Below are 14789 nucleotides of genomic sequence, written 5' to 3'. Positions count from 1 at the left end.
TCACATTTTTATAATTAAATCTTGCACACATATTGCGAAAGAATAGATACGTGTTCGAGTGACCTGCAGCCCCGACCCGTATGCAGTCATCGGATCATAATGACGTCCAAAATCATGTAATAAAGAATGAATCGTCAGATTGTAGATAGCCATACCAGGACAACATCAAGTTTTGCAATATGGACCGAGCATCAGCCATTCTTGTGCGGAATATCTTGCTTGATGAGATTCAAGAGCTTCGAACAACACTCGAAAATGGAGTAATCGATTTTAGAATAGCTCTGGAGACTTTTAGAGAAGAAATTGAAGATCTCGCCAGCGGTAATATTGAAATTTATGATACTGATGAAGACAATTTCCTCGATATCGATACCAATATCTCCAATTCACAGAAGAACTCAAACAGTGACCTAGCCCTTGTTGCGTTTGACTGTGTGGCATGTCAAGAGACCTGCACTATGTTCGACATACTTCGACTACCATGCTCCCATCAATACTGCGAAGACTGCGTTTTAAAAATGATCAGGTTGAGCTTAGACCAGAATACCGTGTTCCCACCTCAATGTTGCGGTATGGAATTGTCGATAACCCTAATCAAAGAGCCTAAACACGAAGATCTGGCGAGAAGGTTTCGGGAGAAACTTATCGAAACAAATGATGAGAACCGAACATATTGCGCTATTAGAGCATGCTCACAATATATTCTACCTACCAACATCCGTGGAAATTCCGGCAATTGCTCTACGTGTAAAGGGAGGACGTGCATAAAATGCAAAAGGCCTTTTCATCTAGGAAAATGTGTGGATGCCGAAGACAAGCTTATTGAACTGGCTATGTCGCATAGATGGAAAGCGTGTTGTAGATGTGGTGTGGTGATCGAGAGAATCGACGGTTGTCTGCATATGAGGTTAGTCAAATCTTGAGAAGATTCGTTGCCTAAAAAGTTTCTATACTGACACTCCCGCTTTGAGATGCCACTGCGGACAACATTTCTGTTATAATTGTGGTATGCCATGGTTACCGGCACATCAGTGCAAATGATTATTTCTTCTGAGAGGAGTGCCTGAAATAAAAATTATGTGTGTTGGTTTGGGGAGATTTTTAGAAAATCGGCCAATGAACGTTGTTATACAAGAAACAACTTTCAACACCACAACTAATTTATAATTCGAGGGCGAATATTAATATTCACTCTAGGCGAACAACTCAGCCTGAGCGTCGAAGAACCAGGAGCGGTCAGAGGAAGTTGCGAAGTCTACCCAGTCGAAAAGCCTGTCGTCAATAGTAGACTGATCGAGAGGGAAAGCCGGAACTTGGTCCATATTCTCCCATGCGACGTTCCCAGTGGTAAATGACAAACCCTCCTCAGTAGGAGAGGACTGAATATTCGCAAAAATCGACTTTCCCGAGTTAGAGAAAGATTGAATCTGTGAAGCCAGTTCCGATAATATCAGCATTCCCTGCTTGGCGATTCGTGAATTTTGGCTCTGATGTTTCAGCACTGCATACGCTGCACCGAACTTCTTACAGACGTCAAATTGTAACCTGTAATTGATTGCCCTCGCCCATTCAGCATTCCGCATGGCCCATTTTGCCGCTTTTTGTGACTCTGCTGCCCTAAAGCATAGCCCGATTTGGGAAAGTGCTTCAACCATAGACATTGGTATCATGAAAAGCCCCTCGGTATGAGGATTGTTTTGGCACATTTCGTACAATCTCATAGAGGAATCAAGAATATTACACAGCTCTGTGATTAATCGTTCAAAATAGGTTATCACTAGAACAGAAGGTTCTTCCTCCTGCACGTTATCACTATTGGTATTTTGTTCCCAGGGATTCGTGAATCCACGATATAAACCAGCAACAGCAGCGTACAGCGATAGGTGCAGATCTTCACGTTTCACGGCCAGCACCGGGAAGGCGACGTCCCAGCTTGTATCGGCCATAGTAAGAGAGAGTGCTCTAGGAAGTTTGCAGAGAATTTCCTTTTCGAAACGTGCATGATTCTGAGCCACCACAACAGGATCATACTGATCCATCTTCCAAGACTTTGAACCCATAGTCTTCGAGATGAACCGTGCAACATGGATATGATAGAGTCGATCTGTAAAATGGGTAAGGACTTCTGGTGTTGTTGTGATGGCTTGGATGCTGTCATGCGGAAGAGAAATATCGCAGTGATCCTCTGGAATGAGTGGCCAGCGGCCAAGGAATGTACACATAAATCTATTCATTGGGTTTTAGCGCCGAATGAGAAAGAAGAGAGAGGGCAGGAAAAAATACCGATCCCAAACGTAAAGGCTCCAAAAAAGTCGTCTCCGCAACTCTCGGTCTAGCTCACTCATATCTAGCGTGAGTGTATCCTCCAAATGGAGACCGATCTCGTGGGCCTCCTTCACGGTATCTGCCAGAACAAACCAGCTATGTTTGATTTTACCTTTGTTTTTGAGATAGCATACTCGAAAGAACATATGCTGAACAACAAGGAAAGAGTGTTTCTGTGGCCGCTTGGATTCCAAATCTGCAGCTAGACAGCATAGATTGTTTTCGAGCTTGCCCGGCGATTGCGAGTATTCGGCTAGCAAATTATTCTGTGAGGTAATATCTCTGTCCGTTACTGCAAGAATATGCGTGCTCAAAATACAAATGCGAATCATAAGAAGCGCAAAGTCTAGCTTATTAATGTCGCTGTCGTTATTATCGGGCTTCGACCACCATTCATCGTAATCCCGCCAAAATATAGGCTCATAAACCACCTCATACACTCGATTTATTTCCTTGAAAAATGTACGAGTAAGAAGGTCCATAACTGTCTTATGAGGCAGAGATTGTTGGATAATGTGCCGATTCAGAAGACATGTAGATCCACCTCTACCAACTCTCGCTTTTGGTGGTGGAAAGGACGCAATCTTTTCAATTTCTCGGAGGGCGCCAGATCCATGTGTCGTATATCCAAGATCTGAACTTTCCTCGAAATCTGATGCATTTGATTCACTGCCTTCGGAGCCGTGACTGGCAGGCTTTTTATTAGATGTTTGATTTATAGGTTGCTTGGGTTGTTCTTGGTAGATACAGCGGCCTGCTACACCGCGACTGATACAATGCCGACATGGAGATTTGCGGTCGCACTAAATGCATAAATAACTAAATATTGATTCATAGAATGTACCAAGGTAGTTGTAGACAATCTAACTCACCTTTTGCTTTCTTCTATTGCATTCGAGACAGGACTTGGTGGGGCGGTTTCTGGTCCTTTTGATTTTCATTATGTAGGAGTCCGTAATACTGCGAGTGCAATAAATGAGATCACAATATATATCTGTATGTGCATTGACAATACTAGCCCTTTTCAGTTGATGTTCAAAACATCGTGGTTGCTAAGTTCGGATAATCACTGTTGGCTGGATAATCACTAGGCCAAAAATAGTGAAACACTCTCCGCTGATTGGCCAACAACCAGTGTATAGTCATCGGTTGAGCCATACGCCATGTAAAAGCACGAACTGGTTCATTAATAAGATTTTTGTCCGGTTTAACAATTTTTAGGGGCATTCACCAGACACCTATTTACGAATGAATCACTAGGGGTAAGCAGCTTAGTTTTTCCATAGTATCGAGGATATTTTATCCGCATTTGGATCGCAAAGTAAGAATGTATTGGCTGACGAGCTCCCTCGCCACTACATTGGATCGTGGTAGCCGCATTCTTCAAGTAGGAGTAATATTTTGGTTGCGGCAATTAGATGAGAAATTAGCCTTATAAGCTTCATTTAATAGGCAATTATAGAAGCCACTATAATCCTAAATTCATTTAACTAGCTATAGAAAACAATATTGTTCCTTTTTCATATCTAGCACACCTTACACACTATACGAAACCTCTTAATGTAGCTATACGTTTAAGTATATTTGTAGACTAACTGGCTTCCTTTACATCTTTCCTATCTGAAATAACAGTTTTAGGGAAGTCTTTGATCTTTATTTTTTGATCAAATAGGATGTCCAACTCATAATATGTCCGTCCTCTTAGTTCTGGAAGACTCGTCCATGACCAAACCAAGGACAAAAGAGAGAGCCCTCCAAAGAAGAAGCCGACTTTCCCTCGCATATTGGCCTCATCCGGGTTAATCATATATGGGAAGACGACAGTCATCAAAATTGTTGCCAGAGCTTCTACAGCTAACGAGATTGCAATGGTCTTTGCCCGGACACGAACGGCGGAGACTTCGCAAAGGATCACATAGCCGATTGGCCCGATCGACAGTGAGTAGATGAAGTACCAGATCATCATTAGGACACTCTCAGCCCAGGCAATTCCCGGCCGATTCAAGTAATTAGGTGCACAGTCTAGGGCCCCGATGAGAAACTGAACGGTTGTCAATGCGGCCAGCCCGACATTGTAAAGGGTCCGTCGTCCGACGTAAGAGAGAAAGAACCACGACAATACGGTTGCGAAGAATCCAAGTGCAATGAAGCCGACACCCATGTTGAAAGCTTGATCGGTTGGCAATCCAGCAACTTCAAAGAAGTAGGTTGAGTAGGATGCAAGATATATACCCGAGAATACCTGGATACTCATTACAGCAATCGAGATAATTGTTCGACGGAGGTTAGTGCCTCGGAAACAATCTAGGTAGCTGGAGTTAATTTGCATTTCTCGCTCCGCGCGGTCAGTTTCGATAATAGCGACAAGAGCCGCCCTGATATCGACCGTAGAAGACGACAGGCGACCCAGAGCATGTTCAGCCTCCTTGAGACGTCCTTGTCGCTGCAGCCACCAAGGACTTGAATCGTTTAGTATCAAGCTATCGAATCAATGGGGAAAGTATATCGTACCTTTCTGGGGCGAATGGATAGCCAACGATGATAATGATAGGCCATAGCCATTGGATCGAGAAGGGAATGCTGTAGGCCCAGTGTGTAGTGAGTTTCTGTGTTCCATCCACCGTACCGTTGGCAATCAACTGCCCCGCAGCAAAGCAGAGATTGATCGAGGCTGTAATAGGACCACGCAGCGCGAGGGGAGCAACTTCAGATGCGTAGGCTGGCGCAATCACCACAAAGCACCCTAGGACAAGACCGGCCAGGATCTCGCCAACCAAGAGGACCGGAAGAGAACGAGCAAAGAACTGAATGAAGACACATCCTATAATGAGGAGGTTACAAGCTGCAAATGCCTTTTTAAGTCCAATCCACTCCATAAAACTGCCTGCAAAGAACGCCCCGACGACTTGCCCGATGGGAGCCCCCATATTAAGGCCTGTCTGCCATGGTGCTGCGATGATGTAGCCGTCTTCGTATACATTGCCGAAGTCCTGTTGAAACTTCGGAGTTGCTATCAATTGACCTATAAGCTGGGGGTCAAAAGCCACCCTACAACCAATTCGGTAAGCAACTCTTCGATCTAACTCTTCGAGCGGAATTACGGAGGAAAATAGACGCACATGATGATGCCGAGTGAGAAATAGGCGGCCCATCCAATGGCTTTAACGTGAAGGCGAAGACCTTGCCATGCGGAAAGAGAATGTTGTTCATCGGTGGCACGAAAAGCTTGTTCACCAGTCTCTATAGGGATTTCCTCCTTGGTATTCGCGAGCTCCAAGTCAACAATTGCGTCAGTCATCTTAGGACTTGCTTCCTTTTCAATAAGCTTTGGTGTTCTGCGGGGCCTGTTGGGACTGTTTTTAATTCATTCAGAAAGCGCCAAGCTGGAATGTTTATATGCACATTCCTGGCCCCGTCATCTCAAAGGAGATGCGGGGAAAGGCACAAGGAAAATGCCAACTCGACCTACATGTATTTTAGATAAGATATATAGTAGTCTAGCACTACAATTAAGGTGTTAGTCTAGATGAATTGTAATCTTGTTTAGTGTAGTTAGGCTAATCTCCTTACCTGACCAAGATACGTTTACTCCGCCAGCCAAATGTTTAAGTAGATTTCAGACTAGCTATGTATGGATAATCAACCAACCGTGTGTAACCAAGCCTTCTCCGAATCAGGTACCTTGCTCAGCGTCTCATGCGGACTCCTGTGCCCTAGATTTCTAAGATAACAAATGATATCCTTCGACTTCGCTATCTTGCTCCCCTCAGATTATCCTGGGGCTTGAAGCACAACTCTCTGGATAATCTAGTGAAAGGGTGGCTTGCTTGTTCTTAGAGTAGTGATAGCACTGATATACTAGGTCGTCACTTGAAATATCATCAAACTATAATGAAATCGTAGATAGATCATTCCAGACCATTAGTAGAATTAGAATCGTAAGACTTTAGCTGTAAAAGGGTATTATCTGCTACATATGGCAAGACTCTAAGTTTGTGTAACGGCATAAAGTCAAAAAGATGATGGATCTAAATGGGATTCTTGATTTCTGTATGCCGATCATCTCCCTAACAGGAAAAGGATGGCATACTCGTTACGTGAGGAAGAACAGGTCAATTATATCCTGCGCCTTGGGTAGCACTGCAGCGATATTTAGAATTTTCTATACCGTTATTGGATACCTAGCCAGAATGTCACCAGAAAAGTTGACTTTTGAACCGTAGTGCCTGCAACTGTGGAGGCAATATACTCACCCGCTCCATAGAGTACCCGAGCCTCTTCGCACCGGAAATTGAGGTATGATGGAATTGATGAGAGTTGAGTAGGGAATCTAATGAGGAGCTTTCTGGATGGATTGATATCTCCAAAAGAACATCTGCAATCCAGTTCCAGACCTCATTGCCCCCATTCCAAGCCTGAAACAGTGCATGGGCCTTGTGTGCCCAAGTCACAGTAGTTCCGCTCTGTACGACCACCACTGCGTTCGGACAGGGTTTCAGTACCTTCTCAACCAGCTCATAATTATGGGGCAGCAGATCCATCGTCTGGCGGTCGTAGCCCTCGGATTCCCATTCTCCAATGAGACTGACCACGATGACGGTTTGGTCAGATGCAGACGCCACAGCTACCGCATCTGAAATCGCTTGTTGGGGCACCAGTCTCCTACAACCAACGAACCAAAAGCCTCCAGGACCAAAAACAACAGCTCCTCGTCGTTCGAAGTTGGAGGTAAAAGAGCTTTCGAAACGGAATTCCACTTTATATCGTTATCCTTCTTTCATGTTCATGGCGCCTCGTTCCTCTCTCGTACCCGAGCCGAAAAAGAATGTGCCAGGTGTTTGCTTGGTAGCATTATCAACAATGAGCTGCTAGTCAGTGTATAACTTGCCAGTGCCGCAAACCGAGACACCAAAGTCGTATCATCCATCCTCCCCTGGGGGAAAATATCCTTTCATGCCAACATAGAAGTCGTAGGTCCGGAACCTTGAGTCCACGTAATCCATGAGGAAGCCTTCAGACTGGGTTAGGTGAAGCTCCTCGGTAAGTTCACGTTGTTCTGCCTCAGTGGGCTCATAGTAAACGCGAAAGAAAAACCGAGGTCCGCCATCTCTGCCATCGGCTTTTCGCAGTGTTCCCCTAGTAAAGGAAGCGCCTTATGGGAGTATGCGCCTTGTGAGAACCGCACGTCTTTGCATTTACTCGAATTCCATCTATAGGGGTCACCATATAGGCCGTATCCATAGATGCAGATCTTCCACCACAGCATTGTGCATAATTTGAATTTGGACCGATCACAGCAATAGAGCGATCCTTCCGCAGGGGAGGGTATTGTGGTAATTTTTCAGCAAAACTATCGAGTCTGCAGCAGCTTTCCGCACCAGGACCCGGTCCTCCAACCGATCGAAGTGCTTTTCTTCTGCCTTCTCAGGGATCCCAAAATCGGCGACTAGACTGATGGTTTCCAAAATTGTCCGCACTCGTGGGTCCAGGACATGTTCTGGGACTACGTTGAGAGACCGCATGAGCAAGGGGGGCGCCGCCACCGAGGGGCCCAGGCATTTCCAAATCCTGGCCAGCCTGTATTGCCGCAGACACACTGTATGTACAAAACCAATCGCTAACAACTAGGCCTTTCCAGCCCTACTTACCTCGCAGAATATCTTGAAGGTAGCTGTCCTCATCGGCATGTACACCATTGACTATGTTGTAAGAAGTCATAATGGCAGCAGGCTGCGCCTTCCCAAGCACAATCTGCAATGGCAGCAATTATATCTCTCGAAGTGCTCGCTGTGTGCCGGATGATGGCACACAGAGTGTTTGGGGGTCGGGATCACTCCGTCTCCTTCGCGCGCCCAAGCAGTAAGCCGCTGCCAGCTCTTCCGAGAGTACGCTGTCTTCGGAGAAGGACTCGAATCCTCGGCGCCTAAGAGGGAATCGTGGACTTTGAAATGGGAACTGGCTTATCGCTGTTTCACACGGTAGTAAAATGTCGAGATCCTCGTGGAAGACGTCATGCGCTCGAAATATTCTTGCAAGCCCCGCAGGTCCAAGGCTTGCATTGTACATTGCCAGTGGCAATGCTTGGAGCAAAAGTAGTTGAAATGGAGGACGAAGGGGACTGGATATTAAGCAGCTCGACCGACAGAGAAATACCACGCTACCCAGTTGAAGCTAAAAGCATTCGCAACATTACAGCCACACAGGGTTGTCAAAACGATGGTGTTGTTCAGGTATCACTCTGCTTCACGAAAATTTCTTGGAACGCCACACTTGGGCAGTGCTATCATGTCCCGGAATCGATACCTATTTATCAAGGAAAAACTGCTGCTGAACCACAGCAGTTGCTCTTCGACCTCGGATATGATTTTATTGCCAAAATTTTGGGCCCTGACTTTAGCCAGAGATCCACTTAACCGTGATCAATTGATATTTTACTTGACCGGGAGGTCCAAATGTAGAATTCAATTCAACTTCAAACGTTAGAGGTTCACTCGCTTACAATCTGATTCCTGGAGGAATATCTGGCGAAGATGCTCCCTACGGTGTCCATAGTGGTTGAATCAACCCCGAATATCAATATATGTATATGAAAGTATCTATTCACAAATATACGTGTGGTGACTTGAGCTAGCAATCTATACCCTAATTCTGTGCCCGTAAACATTGTTAATATCACCATCCTCCAGTAGACAACTTCTTGATTCACGTTCGGGGAAAGTATTTTTGTTGGACAGATAGACTGGTGTAGCGAAAGCAAATTTATAGAAAACTAGGAAGATCGACTCCAGTATCTTTTGCGTATCGTTGCAGCTCTTCCATGGTTTCCTGCCATACTTTCATTTGCAATGTCCCTTCTTTGTCCCCCCGAATAACTGCACCGAACCTGAAGGAAAGATTAATACTTGCTCAAAAACTGTATTTTAACAGTACTTACGGAGTAATCTTATTTTCACTCAGAAACTTTCCATGCGTTGTAGAGCTCTGCACCAAAGCGGCATCCAACAGCAACCGAGCGCCCTCATCAGGTGTTCGTCCGACTATTCTATCAAAAGTCTGCAGGGCTTTATTAAAGTCGCGATGCAAGCCGGTATCAACACTTCCGGGATTTAATAAATTGATAACAACTTCACTGGAATTGATACGCTCGGATAGCCCTAACGCCCAGAATACATTGAGTAGTTTGCTGTTGGCGTAACTACCCCAAGTCTCAAATCGCTCGGGCTTGTCTATTTCGTCGAAAATACTTGACTTGGATAAACCTTCTTTGAAGGAGGTCCACATATGGACCTCGGAGGATGTGAACGTCAGTCTGGCAGGGCGAGTGCTGATTTTCCCACTCTTCTCCAAGACTGGTAGCAGAAGGAGGGATATTAAAGCTGTCGACAAATGATTCACCTGAAGCATGGACTCGTGTCCAGTTGACGGTGTAGTGGTGAACGTGGGTGAGAAGACGCCAGCATTGAGTATCGCCACATCAAGGCGATTGAGAGTTTGAACTTTTGCGCCAAATACAATGACTGAAGACGGTGTGTTCAAATCGAGCTCCCAGATATCGATGTTACATATTCTGGAAAAAGGAAGAGATTGATCTCGCAGGATTTGGGTTTTGACTTCTTCTCCCTTTGAGACACTACGAACAGCGAGAATGAGACGACTAGCTTTGAGATGGGCACATTTGATAGCAGCTTCCCGACCGATTCCGGAATTTGCTCCTGTAATGAGGATTGTTTGTCCGGAGAGGTCGAGATCTGGTGGGAGTTGTTTTGGGTGGATGAAGATTTGGCGGAAGAGGTAGCCTAAAAACGTCATTTCGATTAAAATATTGTCAGAAGGTAAGTTGCCCGATGAAATGAATTAAGATGATAGTAACTTACTGTAGAATAAAAAATGAAATGCTCTTATATACAACTCTTTCGGCCCTAAGAAAGGCATCGGCTTTAGAAGCTTCTTGTAGCCGGAAACATTCAACTATGGCCGAATACAACAGTTCCACTAGTATCTAACTCCTAACTCGTCTTCTATGATAAGCATTAAATAATGAACTGATTTTCAACCATAATTTATAATATTCTGCTTGGTTAATTGTCCACTTTACCTAGACAGTACTGCTCATTATATGCTTCTCCAAATTGTGAGCTTATCTTATCGGCTTCCCCGCAGTGGGGCGGACTGATCCAAAAATTTTCTATTTTCTCACATCCTCACTTCAAGCAACACACCACCTACTCGCCGCGCCACGAGCACCATGTCAACAGTAAATTCCTCAACAAAGCCTTCGGACTCGAAGCAAAATGGCGCCAATTCCGCACCATTCTCCGCCACCGCGGCTGTCCTCTTGCCTTCCGCCCCGGTCCCTGATGATGCGCAGAAAGTTCGCGGGGTTGACTTCAACGACTATGCTGACCGCGACATCACCGTTGCAGAACTCGTGTCAAACATGGCGACTATGGGATTCCAAGCTAGTGCAATTGGTGAAGCAGTACGCATAATTAACGACATGCGCGCATTTCGAGACCCGGAGACGGGAGAAGGCACAACGATATTTCTCGGCTATACAAGTAATCTGATATCCTCGGGTTTAAGAGAGACATTGCGGTTTCTAGTGCAGCATAAACATATATCGGCAATTGTTACGACGGCGGGAGGGGTAGAAGAAGATTTGATCAAGTGTCTTGCGCCAACTTATTTGGGTTCATTCAGCACACCTGGCGCCGGGCTTAGAGCACAGGGTCTGAATCGGATCGGCAATTTGGTGGTCCCGAATAGCAATTACTGCTCGTTTGAGGACTGGTTAATTCCTATTCTGGATAAAATGGTGGATGAGCAGGAGGACTCGAAAATTAAAGCGCGCGGGACTGGGGACTCGGAGGACGAATTACACTGGACGCCATCAAAGGTTATCAATAGATTGGGCAAGGAAATTAATAATGAAGAGTCGGTCTGCTATTGGGCATGGAAGAACGACATTCCGATTTTCTGCCCGGCCTTGACGGATGGGTCTTTGGGTGATATGCTTTATTTCCATACATTCAAGTCATCGCCGAAGCGGTTACGTGTTGATATTGTTGATGACGTGAGACGGATCAATACGATGTCCGTACGAGCCAAACGAGCGGGGATGATTATTCTAGGTGGAGGCGTGGTGAAACATCATATTGCAAATGCCTGTTTGATGAGGAACGGCGCCGAGAGCGCAGTCTACATCAATACAGCGCAGGAATTTGATGGAAGTGATGCTGGAGCGAGACCAGATGAGGCGGTTAGTTGGGGAAAGATTAAAGCTGGCGCAGATAATGTCAAGGTATACGCAGAAGCTACTGTGGCATTTCCCTTGATTGTTGCGAGTACATTTGCGCGGGCAAAGAATTGATGGATGGCGAATGATGGAGTTGATGCAATACTACCTCCCAGAGGTACACTATCCACGGAGTAGTCCCTAACCTCAGATCGACTTTGAAAGGCATGTAAAGATCGAAGGGACGCCGGACAGCCGGACAGCCGTCAGTTTCTTTGGACCCTATATTCCCTGAAGCCAAGTGGCGATGATTCGGCGATGGCCCCGACCGGAAGATTTACAAGAAGCTAATTTATTAGACGAACTGATTTGATGTATATGCTATATGGTGGCACACCGACATTATTTAATAGATTCACAACACACAGCCCGTGGCGAATTCAGTCTTTGCCTCGAGGATCGATGCCATACACATCTCCTCGGCGCTGTACATCAGGCCAATCAACCTTGTCAAAATCTTAATCTATTTTTAGTCTTAAAATAATATCTACTTCCGAGTAAATATAATTCGACGCTACCCCACTGCTGGTTGAGAAACCGGGAACAGCAGACCCCTGTCTTGTTACAGGCATATTCGAAGTGTCCAGTCACCTTCTCTTTAATTGCACATTTTTCTTCACTGCCAGAAGGCTACTACTCGAGTTGATATATTAGAGAGGGTATAATATGTACCATTAATGAGCCTGGAAACGAAACAGAATAAAGGGGAAAAGAGTCGAAAACTTCAGGTTCAGCCGCTTTTACACTACGAGTGTCTGCGGTTGACTGCTCAATCCAGATTCAACTTGCACGCAGATTCTTGAAGTTAGGCTTGGATCCTTTTGCTTTCAGCTGGCTGTCAGCATTATACAGTATCCACCCCTGCAGCTTTCTCTTTTCAACCGGCATGTGTTGTGTCAACACACCTTCGTGATGCGCCACGACCTCACGAGATTGGATTGCTCCATGGAGAGTAGAATGCGAGCCTCATTACTGACCTTACAGCTACTCCATGCTGTTGGACCTCCATGCTTTAATTTCAAACCTCGATATCTATATTTTCAATCGTTCCCTGTTTTAAAACTCGAGACAATATGTGGCCTCGAATAATCATCCAAGTATTCCAACGAATTCGAAATTTCATCATCACAAGTAGACTTCGCGACACAGAGGCCAAGAAGAGATTTGCCGAGCAAAAGGCAAATGTATCTCTCATTTATCTACAAGGAAGTGACTGGAGCTAGCTACGACAGCAATTTCATCCTGTACTCCGCTACATAAGAACAGAGCAAGTGCCAGAAAATGGGTTCAAGAGCGCGCAGATTGTCTTTGGAAGTATTGAATATATCGACCCTCCCACATGCTTGCTCGGGTGGACTTCCACGACTGCTAGAGCTCCTGTACGATTTAAGAACCTGGAATTAATGGCTGTGCTCCGGATGATCCCTTCTGGTCAGCTTTTTGGAATGAATTTCACCCCTTTACTTTCTTCGTCTTGACAGCCTCCTTTATATGCCAATACCGAGGTTGTTCGAGAGACCAATATTCGACTCGGCAAAGGGTTCTTTAAAGTTGGTGGAACACTCACTTTGCCTGCACGACGAGGCGGGTTTCCCTGCGTTGTGCTCAATGGTGGCTCAGGGCCGATTGACCGAGACTCGACAGTCAGTTCCCTGAAATCTTGAAAGATATCGCACTTAGGCTGTCCAATAGGGATATTGCGGTTTTCCGCTTTGACAAAGCTATTTTTACTTCTAATTCATGGTATCAGTTCTTCCAGGGGAAGAATGCTAAGTTTACACTTATGGAAGAGTCCATTCACGTACTGGATGCAATACGCCGCGTGAGCATTTAGAACTCAGTTTCGACAAGGTCTTCCTCCTTGGTCATAATCTTGGGGGGGGCTGTTCGCTGGACAACTTGCAGCTACCCAGAAGTCAGCAGCTAGTTGTATACTGATGGCTACGCACACCGAGTCCGTATACCGAAGCGCAATCCGTCAGCTTAGATATTTGGCGTCCCATGCTTTCTCGTGTGTATGAATTAGAAAGGCAAGCAGATATCGCAGATAGCCCGTCATTCAGTGTGTCAACACCCTCAAGCCAACTAATTTACCTTTTAAAATTGGACCAAAATACTAGCTCCATGCCGTGCGTTTAATCTGCTATATATAACCAAAAAACGTCGAAAACCCGATATTGGTCTTGCACAGGACCCGGGATTACCAGGTCAACTTGGACGATTATGAGACCCTTCATGCCAGACTTGAAAACAAGATCCATGCTAAATTCCACGTATATGATGGCTTGAACCATGTTTTTGTGGAAGGTGAAGGTTTATCGAGTGGTACCGAATATAGGGGGGGCGTTGAGGGTATTCGACATATTGAACAATGGGTCAAGCAAGCGGCATAATGTAAGGATGCAAGGATGTTAAGATGTGTCTTATTGTAGATTCATCACTATTTCTTTTGACGACAAAATTAAATGAGTTGAGAGAGGCAGCAATCAGAGATTTGACTGGTTGCTGATGGTGTGACTAGCCTGGTGCCTGCGAGGCAGACTGGCCGTTGACTCATCCTGGACCAGGGTGATGATCCTGGCTAGCACGGCCCTGTCAGCACGCCACCCGTGGCAACACGTGACCGCGTCTCGCAGTCGAGCCAGTGAGGAGCCGTTGTTTTCGGAGCTCTTGCGCATGATAATGCTTTAATGGAATAAACCCCGTCGCCACCGCGACTGATTGACTGTCGATGAATGGGGTGAGTCAGGGCGGTGTGCGTGTTGGGCCGGCCCAAGTGGGGTATTACTGGAGCCCGGCGCCGGTGTTCCCGCCGCCCAGGGCCAATCAGGCTGCCGGGCCACGACAACAGCAGCCAGAGCCTCAACGGGCCAGGCCAATCGTCGCACCGGCTGTAGCAGGCGCCAGCCAGCCCAGACAGCGCTGCCTGTCGTTGGAGTCGGAGCGGGAGGGACGAGTGACATGTCTGCCGCCAGTTTGCTCGACGAGGAACGGTGCAACAGTGTGTAAACCATGCAATTATGTCCATGTATGTAACTACGTTTCGCATCGCCTCACTTTGACGGGTACACTTTGACTGGGTCCGCAAGGCCAATTTTTAAAGAACGTCCAACAATCAATCAATCAATCATAATCGGGACAGCGCCTAAACTTTGTTCCCCCGCCCCGC

At 45.9% G+C, this 14789-nt stretch overlaps 6 protein-coding genes across 6 annotated transcripts; 2 read left to right on the top strand and 4 right to left on the bottom strand.

Moving 5' to 3' along the window:
• Positions 1 to 179: 179 nt before the first annotated feature.
• On the top strand, positions 180 to 923 carry BGW36DRAFT_359597 (uncharacterized protein; the record flags this gene model as incomplete). Its single annotated transcript, XM_046214089.1, has 1 exon — positions 180 to 923. One exon carries the CDS (start codon positions 180 to 182, stop codon positions 921 to 923), a length of 744 nt encoding a protein of 247 aa, XP_046072523.1.
• Positions 924 to 1193: 270 nt separating this feature from the next.
• Positions 1194 to 3266, bottom strand: BGW36DRAFT_359596 (fungal-specific transcription factor domain-containing protein; the record flags this gene model as incomplete). Its single annotated transcript, XM_046214088.1, has 3 exons — positions 1194 to 2226; positions 2284 to 3128; positions 3198 to 3266. 3 exons carry the CDS (start codon positions 3264 to 3266, stop codon positions 1194 to 1196), a joined length of 1947 nt encoding a protein of 648 aa, XP_046072522.1.
• Positions 3267 to 3916: 650 nt separating this feature from the next.
• BGW36DRAFT_359595 (general substrate transporter) lies at positions 3917 to 5623 on the bottom strand (the record flags this gene model as incomplete). The annotated part of the gene is made up of 3 exons (XM_046214087.1): positions 3917 to 4784; positions 4837 to 5373; positions 5445 to 5623. 3 exons carry the CDS (start codon positions 5621 to 5623, stop codon positions 3917 to 3919), a joined length of 1584 nt encoding a protein of 527 aa, XP_046072521.1.
• An 895-nt stretch (positions 5624 to 6518) lies between these two features.
• Positions 6519 to 8043, bottom strand: BGW36DRAFT_427767 (glycosyl hydrolase family 3 C-terminal domain-containing protein; the record flags this gene model as incomplete). Its single annotated transcript, XM_046220455.1, has 6 exons — positions 6519 to 7081; positions 7136 to 7193; positions 7287 to 7461; positions 7511 to 7675; positions 7723 to 7828; positions 7974 to 8043. The coding sequence occupies 6 exons, from the start codon at positions 8041 to 8043 to the stop codon at positions 6519 to 6521; spliced, it is 1137 nt and encodes a 378-aa protein (XP_046072520.1).
• Positions 8044 to 9084: 1041 nt separating this feature from the next.
• BGW36DRAFT_295838 (putative 3-oxoacyl-reductase) lies at positions 9085 to 10134 on the bottom strand (the record flags this gene model as incomplete). The annotated part of the gene is made up of 2 exons (XM_046211215.1): positions 9085 to 9208; positions 9260 to 10134. The coding sequence occupies 2 exons, from the start codon at positions 10132 to 10134 to the stop codon at positions 9085 to 9087; spliced, it is 999 nt and encodes a 332-aa protein (XP_046072519.1).
• A 436-nt stretch (positions 10135 to 10570) lies between these two features.
• BGW36DRAFT_296368 (putative deoxyhypusine synthase) lies at positions 10571 to 11695 on the top strand (the record flags this gene model as incomplete). Its single annotated transcript, XM_046211261.1, has 2 exons — positions 10571 to 10883; positions 10929 to 11695. The coding sequence occupies 2 exons, from the start codon at positions 10571 to 10573 to the stop codon at positions 11693 to 11695; spliced, it is 1080 nt and encodes a 359-aa protein (XP_046072518.1).
• Between the last annotated feature and the right edge of the window lie 3094 nt (positions 11696 to 14789).

Source organism: Talaromyces proteolyticus (assembly GCF_021365285.1).
Source record: "Talaromyces proteolyticus strain PMI_201 chromosome Unknown BGW36scaffold_6, whole genome shotgun sequence".
Classification (NCBI taxonomy): Eukaryota; Fungi; Ascomycota; class Eurotiomycetes; order Eurotiales; family Trichocomaceae; genus Talaromyces; species Talaromyces proteolyticus.
The sequence above is the reverse complement of the archived record's forward strand: the minus strand, read 5'-3'. Positions and strand labels throughout refer to the sequence as shown.